Here is a 9,602-nt window from a genome sequence, read left to right on the forward strand (position 1 = left end):
GCAGGAAGGTCTTACCTGACATCCAGTATTTGCCTCCTCGGTTAATTAAACGGGTGCAGGGAAAAGCAGAGGACGGATGGGAAAAGAGGGAGCAGCCTACGTGATATCGTAGCACGAGAATTTATATGTTTGGCCATTCTGCCCACTCTCAGCCAACAAAGAATAAATATGCTTCCTCTGCACCGAGGGGATTATTTTCCTGCCTGTTGTCACTGCAAACACCAATGATATCTGCATCTTCTGACGCTGTTTGGAAAAAAATTATTCTGCTGATAGAAAGGATACATCATTTTATTAATAGTGCTTTAGATCAGAGCTCAGTTTGCTGACTCAGATGCTTTCTCACTCATTCAGAGCTAAGGGCTGCAAGACTAATTTCCAGTAAATAAAGTGAATATATATGATTCGGCAAGAAAATAAGGAAAATACCATTTGCACTTTATTTCTTTTCCAATCCTAGCTCTCTTTCACCAAATATGAGTCAGTAGTTTTAACTAAGAATGAAGAGGGAAACATTTGTCCCTGACTTGGTAAGTTATGAGCCATTTGATATTTGGGAAATTGCTTCTGTTGCTTCCAATCCTTCAAAAGGGACCAAGAGTTTTCACAAAAAATGCCCTCTACAAAAGAAGCTAACCTGAGGAATTTGGACGTGGTGAAGCAGAGAGACGGCAGTTGGCATCTGATCGCTCCAGGACATTCAAATCCAGAATGGAGAGGGGCCATAAGAGCGAGGCTGGCAGCGGCCCCATTTGGGTGTAACTTATTTCAGCGAAGAAAGGTTCTTGCGTGCCCCAAAGAGGGGCTGTGTGTGCAACGGGCACCATCAGCGATGCCCCGCGGGGAGCGACGGTGCTTCCCAGGCACTGGCGTTTCCTCTGCTCCGGCGCGTTGGCACCCGTCTCATCTCTAGTGGCTCATCCAAGAAAGCCTAAAAGCAACTGTCAAGGCAGAAGCACAAAACCTCTGATGCAGGGAGAAGAGGCATCTTCCTGCAAAACCTTTGTCTGCTGAAAAGGGCCCCTTTTCAGCCAAAAAGTTAAAAGTGCCAGGGAGAGCAGCTTGGCATTGGCACACCCCGCAACGCTGCCTTCGCTTACAAAAAGAATTAGAGCAATGCCCCTGCACTGAGAGATCATCTTCTGGCAGGAGACCAAACTTGCAAGGAAGTTTTCCAAAGAAGCCAAACGATTAACACCAAACTGTAACCGTAAAATTTAATTAAAAAGAACGGGCTACGTGCTGCTGGAGTAACAGCGGACGGGGGGAAGAAACCCGCGGGAAGAAAGAGGCAGATGCAGCACCACGAGAAGAGCAGGTCTGTGAAGAAAGGTCAAACCATTTACACGACACTCACCTCGTGCTCACACAGCAGCAACATCTCAGTGAGGAGCAGGGAGTTACCTCCTACAAGCAGAGACTATCCAGATTTTCCAATTTCTATTCACCTTTATGAACATCTGGTCCCAGGTAAGGCAGCACCGACCAGCCCTCCCTCCCCTTAGCTCTCTCTGCCCCTCCCTCCACCCTGGGTTTTAAAACACCATATCCAGCTTCTGCTTTCCAGCCCCCTGCCCTATAAAAACGCTCCCATTCTCTTTCTTGCTACTTACATATGGGGCTGGAGTTTGCTCCCAGGAGCAAGAGAAGACACTGGCAAGGCAAGGAGGAACGACAGTGCCACGGCACGAATCTCCATCGCAACAGCTCCTCTCTCCCCGCGCGGCGCTTCCAGCAGTGCCTGGGAAGCCCCACGGCACGCGGGTTCCTGCTCCCCGGAGGAGGACGGTCCCGGCCACCTCCTGCTCCCAACCTGCCGGTGCCTCTGGCAAAGGACGGGGCTGTTGGGACACAAAGGGACTCCTGCACCGGGAGAGCAGATTTATCGCTCCTGGATGCGGCGCGGGATTCCCACGCGGGTTCAGTTCAGCGAGTTTCCGCAGTCCGCGGGACACGGTTACAGCGCAGATGGTCGCTGGGTTTTTCCCAAAGCCAAGCCGGGCTTCTCACGCTCGTTTGCTCATAGTGAAATGTACCGAAGTGACTTTTCCTTCTGGCATTTGCTTCCCGACAAAGCCCAAAGAGCCGGTGGCTCACAAGACCTGGGTTCTGTCCAGCAGCGAAGCCCCATGTGGGTTTGGCTGATTTGGAGTCGCGATCCGCTCCGCGAGGCGATACAAAAATCGGCGCTCGGCGAGGGAAAGGCAAGAGGAGGGGTGCTCCGTGCTCCCCTGCGCACCCAGCCCACCTCCCCGAGGGCTCTTCCCAAAGCAGCAGAGTGCTCCGTCAGCCCGTCCGCACAGCCGCAGCCATCCTCTGCTGCAGCTCCCACCTTCCTCCGGAGTCGGGACCGAGTAACTCCTGCACGCCCACAAGCTAAGAGCAGCTTCCCTGTGTTTCAAAGGAGTAACAAAACTTTCCTCCGGCCTTTCCCAGGTCGAGCTCCTTTCCCTCCCATGCTCTCCTGTTTCTTTCCTTGCTGACAGTCCGAAATCCCTCCCACCAGCAGTGTCCAGCCCCGAGGAGAGGAGGGGGCAAACCCTGCAGAACAGTAGCAGAAACGATTGGGGCTCGTCTCTCCAAAGACAGCTCTTTTGCACTACCCAAGGCCAACCCTGTACACACCACCCAAAACCTCTTTCCCAGCAGCTTCAAAAATATCCCACAGAGATTTAATCTTTCCCATGCGCTCTAACAGATAACAAAATTGATTGTCTCCCAAGGAAATCCTGCTGTGCCTGTAAACGGACAGGGACGCATCCGACCTGCGCTCGGCTGCTCGAGTGTTGCTAACGGCCAGTTCCCGGGGAGGCAGGGAAAAGAGGCAAAGAGGGAGCTGGGGAACAAGATTCAATTGCTGCCTGCCTTTCCCACCGAGCTCCCTACTCCGTAGGGAAAAAGTACAAGGATTTTGCTGAAGCCAGGTGACAGTCCGCTGGCCCCTGCGAAACAGGAAAATGGAGAGCGAAGTGCCCAAGCCCAATTCTGAGACGGTTCACTGCTCAGTTTCCTCTTCCAAAACGCTGCCAGAAGTACCACCAGTTGCCATTGCCAGTCTTGGCAGTGACAGTGAGGAGCGAGGAGCTTACGGAGGGCTGAGCCATCTCCCGCCCTCCTTCCAGGGAGGACGGGCATGAAGAGAACGGAGCAGGGATGATGCACTAAAACTCTCCAGCTGCAAGAACCTGCCGGCAAACTCTCAGCAAGGGCGAGGAGGAATCAAAGCAGCAGCTGGGCACAGCAATTTCTGTGAGAGAAGGAGGATGGAAAGGCTTGGGCAGTTTCAGCCCCCGTGCCATGCGAAAGGCAACCGTTACATCAAGGCTGAAGTCACCAACAAGCCATGCCCAAAAGTTGGCAGCTCCTGGGAGACACCAGAGGCAGCTGCTTTTTACACCTTAACCCTCCCGAAGTCACAGCAGGTGCATCAATCGTTTAGGTCAGAGACAAGAGGGGGCAAGAGGGGCCAATGCTTCCACTTAGAAGCGCAGTTTCTGCCAAGCCCAACAGACAGGGAGACAACATCTTCCCTTCTTCCTAGAGAAGAAAGGCAACTACATAGAGATGGTTTACAATGATGGAGAGAGCTCCAGGATACACTAAATTCAGGCCTCCATTTTCCTGTCAGGACGTTAAATGCCAGGTCTTTTCTTACAGTAGGAAACCGTAAGAGTGCTCCCGGTCAGTCTTTCTGTGCCAGCTTACTCCTGCTCCCCAAAAGCTTTCTTTACACCACAGATCCTCCGTTTGTGTCTGGCTTTGGCAAACACAGTGCTGGGTAGGCGGGAGCTGAATGACAAGATGTCCAGGTGAAAGCTGCGGGCACGGCAGGCACCAGGGCACCAGTTTCCCCCCGCCCTGCCCAAACACCTGCTGGCATGGCAGGAAGAAGGGCATGGGGAGCCTGGTCTCCCAGCCCAGCAGGCTGGAGCAGGCAGGGCCGGGAGCGGGGCTCCCTCTCCAGGACCCGGCCTGGTGTCCAGGGACAGGGATTAATCCTGCGCCAACGACGGCTCCCAAACCATATCCCAGCTACCACGTGGGCAGGAGATCACTTACAAAGCGGATCTGGGCCGGGCTGGCTGCGGGAGGCAGCGACAGCGGTGTGGTCACCCCCTCGGCCGCGGCCGTGCCCAGCAGACTGCCTGCGGGGAGAAGAGGAAGCCCTGATGGAAAAAACTGCGCTTCGAGCGCGGCGTGCGAAGTGACCGAGCAGAAAGACAACTCTGCAACTCTTCTGTACATCACTTTAGAGAAAGCAACGAGGCTTCCGTCTCAACGGGCTCGTGTGAGCAAGGGTTGCAGAGAGTGCAGCAGGGAACACGTGTGAAAGACGGATATCTGAAATCCAGCACTGTCTGCAAAGTCAATTTAATACGCTTTCAATTTTGCACCGTTTCCCAGCACAACTGCCCGCTGAAGATGTCATCCTCTGGCTCCGGGTGAAACAAACAGCCCTGGAAAGCGGTCCAAGATACAGTACGGTTCCGTAAATAGCGAGGATAACACCTGGCTAAAGCCAGAGACACAGAGATGGAAACATTACCCCCCCCCTCGTCCCCCAGCGCTATGGACCCTCGGCTCTCAGGTGCACGGCGCCGGCTGCGGGGCTCAAACTCGCAGTTCTGCCCCCAGCCCCGCACCGCTCCATCCTCCTCCCTCCGCCGCGCACCCGCAAACTCTGACCAGGCGGCATTTACGGAATTTGGACGTGTGACCCCGAGCTGCTCCGCAGCAGCCCCGAGCAGCCCCGCAGCAGCCCCGAGCAGCCCCTGCGGACCCACGAACCTCGCTGTTCCGCGGGGGCACCGGGCGCGGTCCCCCGAGCAGAGCGGCGCTCCCGTTCGCGCCGAGCTGCAGTGCCGCCTCCCGGCGCCGAGCGCGGAGCAGCCGGGCCCGCCGTACCGCCCCGCTCCGCTCCGCTCCGCCCCGGAAGGCGGCCAGAGCCCCGCCGCGATGCTGCAGCTCCGGGACGCGGCGGAGGGCGGCCCGGCCGGTAGCCCCGGCAGCCCCGGGGCGGCGGCGCTGCTAGTGCCGGGGGAGGCCGGGCCGCCCCCGGGGGCCGCCGCCGCCGCCGCCGCCCCCCGCCAGACGCTGCGGCCGCTCCGCGTTCGCACCGCCACCCGCGCCGGCCGCCTCCGCGAGTACTTCGTGTTCCGGGTACGGCCCCGCGGCCGCCGCGGGAGGGGCGGAACCCGCCGCCGCCGCCGCCACCGTAACCTCTTCCTTCTCCCCCGTGTAGCCCGGCACCATCGAGCAGGCGGTGAACGAGATCCGCGCGGTGGTGACGCCCGCCGAGGACGGGGAGGTGCGGAGCGTCTGGCTGCTCACCGAGTAAGTTGCGCGGCCGCGGAGAGGCCGCCCGGCTCCGCACGGGCACATGGCGCCGCGGCCGCCCCCGCCGCGCCTTCCCCCCGGCGCTCCGGTCCCGGCGGTTTCAGCGCTGGGAAAGCGGGCAGGGGCCCCTGGAAGCGGCCGGGGGGGCGGGAGGGGGATGCGGCATCGCGGCTGCTGTGCAACCCAACCGCTGAGGTGGGAGGGGGGAAGTTAACTCATCCCAAAATCCAGTGCGGAGTCCACCCGCACCCTAAACCCACTAACCTGTTTCTGATGAACTGCTTCCCGAAAGCCGCGCCTGCGCCCCGAGCCACAGACCCCTGGCACTGGGATTCACCCATGAGTGGAAGCTGACCGTTTGCGATGGCTTGGACTAGGGGACAGGAGCAAAAACACACGAGCCGGGTACACCTGCCACTTCGGAATAACCCTTGGGCAGATTTTACAGCCCCCAGCACTCCACGGGGCAAGCAGAAGGCGGGGGCGGTTTTGGTCCTTTCACCGTGGCACAAGTCGAACCGGCATGGAGAGGCAGAGAGAGAAATTCCCAGCAGGTGGAAGGAAACACTGGTTAGAGCAGGAAGGCTCGTCCCACTGTTTGCACTCACCTTTACACAGGGAGGATAGCTTTGGCCTCATCAGCTTTACACCAGTGTTCCTGTTGAAACAATAGACAATTTCTAACTTTTGTAAGGAAAGCCAATTAAATCAGTTACGCTAAAAATCAGCTGCAGCAGGTTTCAAAGGTGCTAGTTCAAAAGCTGAGCTCATTACCCTGAGAGTGAAAAACGACCCACGCTGAGGTTGCCCTAAGGGTGAAACAGCGTTATGGCTGTGGTGGTTCAACAGCGTAGTCTGGCAGAACGCTCAGGGTGAGGTGGGATCTTTTATTCATGAAATTGGAAGAAACCCACAGGTTTTTGAATGTACAGACAGAGGAAAATACTGTCAGACCACACAGATAAAGAAAACTGTTATTCTCCCCTGAACATGCAGAAATGCAGTCAATAATTTAGCAAGTGTGGCAACGTGCTAACAGCACGGTATTAAACACTTCCCAGAAGAGTTGGAGACTCGTCTGCCCCATGAAGTTTGTTCTCGAGTAACAAGAGACAGCACTAGAGCAGACTTACTCTGATTTTCTTAATATTTTCCTGTGTTGTAGCATGACTATATTGTGGTACTCAACTTCTTATCAGCCTTGCAAAGGCTGCAATGGAAAATACAGCATTACTAAGCCTTTGGATTTGTTCCCTTTGCCACTCTTTATCCGTCAAGCTGTTAGGTGCTTCTAGCCAGCAGTCAAAAGTGCTGAGGCTCAGTCGCGTTATCTTACCAGAATTGATCACTGGAACAACGAGAAGGAGCGTCTCGTTCTCATCACGGACTGGTCCCTCCTCATCTGCAAGTACAACTTCATCAGCCTGCAGTGCCAGCACGTGACGAGGGTCGCCCTCCCTGCAGTGGATACCATCTCTGTGGGAGAGTTTGAGTTCCCACCTACGTCTCTGAACAAGTAAGTTGACCCAGTAATAGCGTAACGTTATTGTAATTCTTGTATTGTTACTAGTTTGAGCTGTCAGCCCCTGGCGCTGACCGTTGGACACGTTTGAGAATTCTTCCTTTTGCTTGTGGGGGGTTGGACTAGATGACCTCTGAAGGTCCCTTCCAGCCCTAACCATTCTGTTTGATTCTGTGACTTTGCAAACAACTACCGAAGCGTCGTTAGAGCAGCTCCGAGTAGCTGCTGTTTTGCTGGGACACGTGGTGGTTACGTTAAAAGCGAGTTGTTCAGGGACTTCCAAGACAAGATGAACAGACCTGGGGGCCCAAGTCCATCGCCATTATGTAAGGCAGTACCAGTAGCAGCAGCAGTAGTACCACTTCAGCATTACCAGAAAGCTGCGTGTGAACGTCAGTCATCCGTAAACGCAGGCTATGGCGGGCCGCGCCGTTCAGGCATCGTGCCCTGGGTGCCAAACGAGCGTCACCGTGTGGCACTCAGCTTGTGAGAACGCACCTCTGCATATTTCAGGGGCTGAATTCTTCTGCCACTGTTCTAGAGGAAAAACCCACTATCAAACTTGTATTTCAGCCTCCGGTTTCAAGTACGTCTTTCTCAGACAGTACGTTTGTAACTGAGTTTGCCTCGGGGGCTCTCAAGTCTTACCTTATCAATGCTGCTCTTTGACACCAGGCGAGAAGGCGTCGGGATTCGAATTCAGTGGGACAAGCAAAGTCGTGCCTCCTTCATAAACAGATGGAACCCCTGGTCCACCAACATCCCGTACGTCACCTTCACCCAACACCCCATGGCAAATGCTGATGAGAAGATTGCATCCCTTTGCCTAGTAAGGACATCACTTCTGTTCTAGATGGCTTGTTCATCCATAGGCTGGATACGACTTAGTCTTTGTAAAAGATACAGCAGTTAAATCCAAGAGTAGCAGTTAAATCCAAGAGACAGCACTTAGAGCTATAAGCTACGTTTCCCCTTTCTCCTAATTTTGACTTGCAGGGCAGCACAACTGTCAGTTTTTGCCAGCCACCCTGAAACGGTTTGTACAAGCAGCAAGCTGAAACCTCCAGAAGTGCAGAGTCCTGTAAAACCCAAAAGAAAACAGATCTTAGTGCTATTCCTGCTCTTGCTTACCTGACAGGCTGATGCCTGACTTTCCATCTAGGACTGCCAGCTAATTAAACAAATAGTTCAGCTGCTATAAACAGCAGTAGTCACTGATAAATCTTTACGCATCTCGCCCGTGCGTTGAAGTTACCTGTAAATAGTCTGAAATTAGTCTGGTATGAAATTAACTGTGTCATCGAGGTTAACTGTCAGAATGTAAAGTTTATCAGGGCACAGGAGATCTGTGACAACTACAGCTTTAGTGTCAGTCCCTTGCGATTCAACATCAGGAGCTCTTTGCCTAACCGTTTTTAACACAAGGGGAAAACATCACGGTGATTTTTTTTTTTTCTTTCAGTTGGAAAACTTTGAGACTCAGCTAATTCAAGCCGTGAAGAAAGCCCAGAAGGAGCGTCCGTTGCCAGGGAGGGCTAACGGCGTGCTAGTGCTGGAGCGTCCTCTTCTGATTGAGACCTACCTGGGGTTGGTGTCCTTCATCAACAACGAGGCCAAACTTGGCTACTCCATGACAAGAGGCAAAATTGGATTTTAAAATTCGTTGCATTTAATCTTTTCAAGGGAAAGTGGTTTGATGCTGGTCTCCTGGGGAGAGCAGGGTGCTTGGCAGAGCGCTCAATAATCAAAGCAAAGAGGAAATTTTCCATTTCTAACTATGTGTTCCCCCTGTTAATTGTGATTGGCATCTGCTACAAACGCTCTGCACAAACATGCAAGAGAGCAGAATGTTCATGCCCTATGCCAGGGGTATCCCTATATACGGTGTCAGATCATGGCGTGCGCTTGGGATTGATTGGTCTTGTTTAAAGAGGTGTTGGTGTTCACAACTGCAGTCAGCTCAGCATTTTGGTTAATGCCTGCTAAAAATGTCGAAAGCTGTGTCAGTCATTCTTTAGCAAAGCAGAGTCAGCAAATCTTGTTAAAGCTGCACTGTTACGTCTGCTCAGAAGCACCCTACGTGAACTACTCCTTTGTAAACTGCAGTATGTGGCTGAATATGCATTTATGAGCTTTTTGTAAAAATACCTCCAAGAGCTGAGTCTAACTCCCTCGTTTCTTACGTATGTTTTCGTGCTGCCGCTATGGAATAAAGACTCTCGTGAGAGAATATTGCCAAAAGCCTCACAAACATATTTGCCTTCAAAGCTATTACTTATAAATAATCTGAAAACTCATTCTATTTTGCTTAGATTTATACTCTTAGCAGTTTTTCTTAAATCTACTCTAGTTTGGGACAGCAGCAGTGCAGCACTTTTTAATGGAGACAGATAAAGCTTCGAGCGCTGTACGTCGGACCTGATTGACACGTGCTGGCACGTAACCTCACACCCACGTCCAGCCAGGAAATTCAGGAGCAGCATAAGAGACGCTGCCACTGAAGTGGTTCATGAGGTCACTCTGAGAAGCTTTTTCATTGCCTCTGACCTCCACCTACGTGTCGTTTTGTCGCTGAACAAACGCTGTGCTGCAGTAGATGTGCGTTTGTGAAGCTGGAGTCGTGATGGAGTGCAGCAAGGCGCATGCCCCTCTCCGTGCGTTTTCTAAGATGCCTATTTAATTTTCATTAATCTTGCAGTAAAGTTGAAATTTAACTCAATTTGTTCTTCGTTCTTCATTTTGT

At 53.2% G+C, this 9,602-nt stretch overlaps 1 protein-coding gene across 1 annotated transcript; it reads left to right on the forward strand.

Moving 5' to 3' along the window:
• Positions 1-4,956: 4,956 nt before the first annotated feature.
• On the forward strand, positions 4,957-9,578 carry TPRG1L (tumor protein p63 regulated 1 like). Its single transcript, XM_086625811.1, has 5 exons — positions 4,957-5,160; positions 5,243-5,334; positions 6,677-6,853; positions 7,535-7,688; positions 8,322-9,578. The coding sequence occupies exons 1-5, from the start codon at positions 4,957-4,959 to the stop codon at positions 8,514-8,516; spliced, it is 822 nt and encodes a 273-aa protein (XP_086481937.1). The 3' UTR covers positions 8,517-9,578.
• The last annotated feature ends 24 nt before the right edge of the window (positions 9,579-9,602 follow it).

The sequence above is a fragment of the Tauraco erythrolophus genome, chromosome 23 (assembly GCF_009769465.1).
Source record: "Tauraco erythrolophus isolate bTauEry1 chromosome 23, bTauEry1.pri, whole genome shotgun sequence".
Taxonomy (NCBI): Eukaryota; Metazoa; Chordata; class Aves; order Musophagiformes; family Musophagidae; genus Tauraco; species Tauraco erythrolophus.

Coding starts and splice junctions, on each gene's coding strand:
- TPRG1L (XM_086625811.1), top strand. CDS start 4,957: ATGCTGCAGCTCCGGGACGCGGCGGAGGGCGGCCCGGCCGGTAGCCCC. Junction 5,335..6,676: donor AGCGTCTGGCTGCTCACCGA/GTAAGTTGCGCG, acceptor TTATCTTACCAG/AATTGATCACTGGAACAACG. Junction 6,854..7,534: donor CCACCTACGTCTCTGAACAA/GTAAGTTGACCC, acceptor CTTTGACACCAG/GCGAGAAGGCGTCGGGATTC.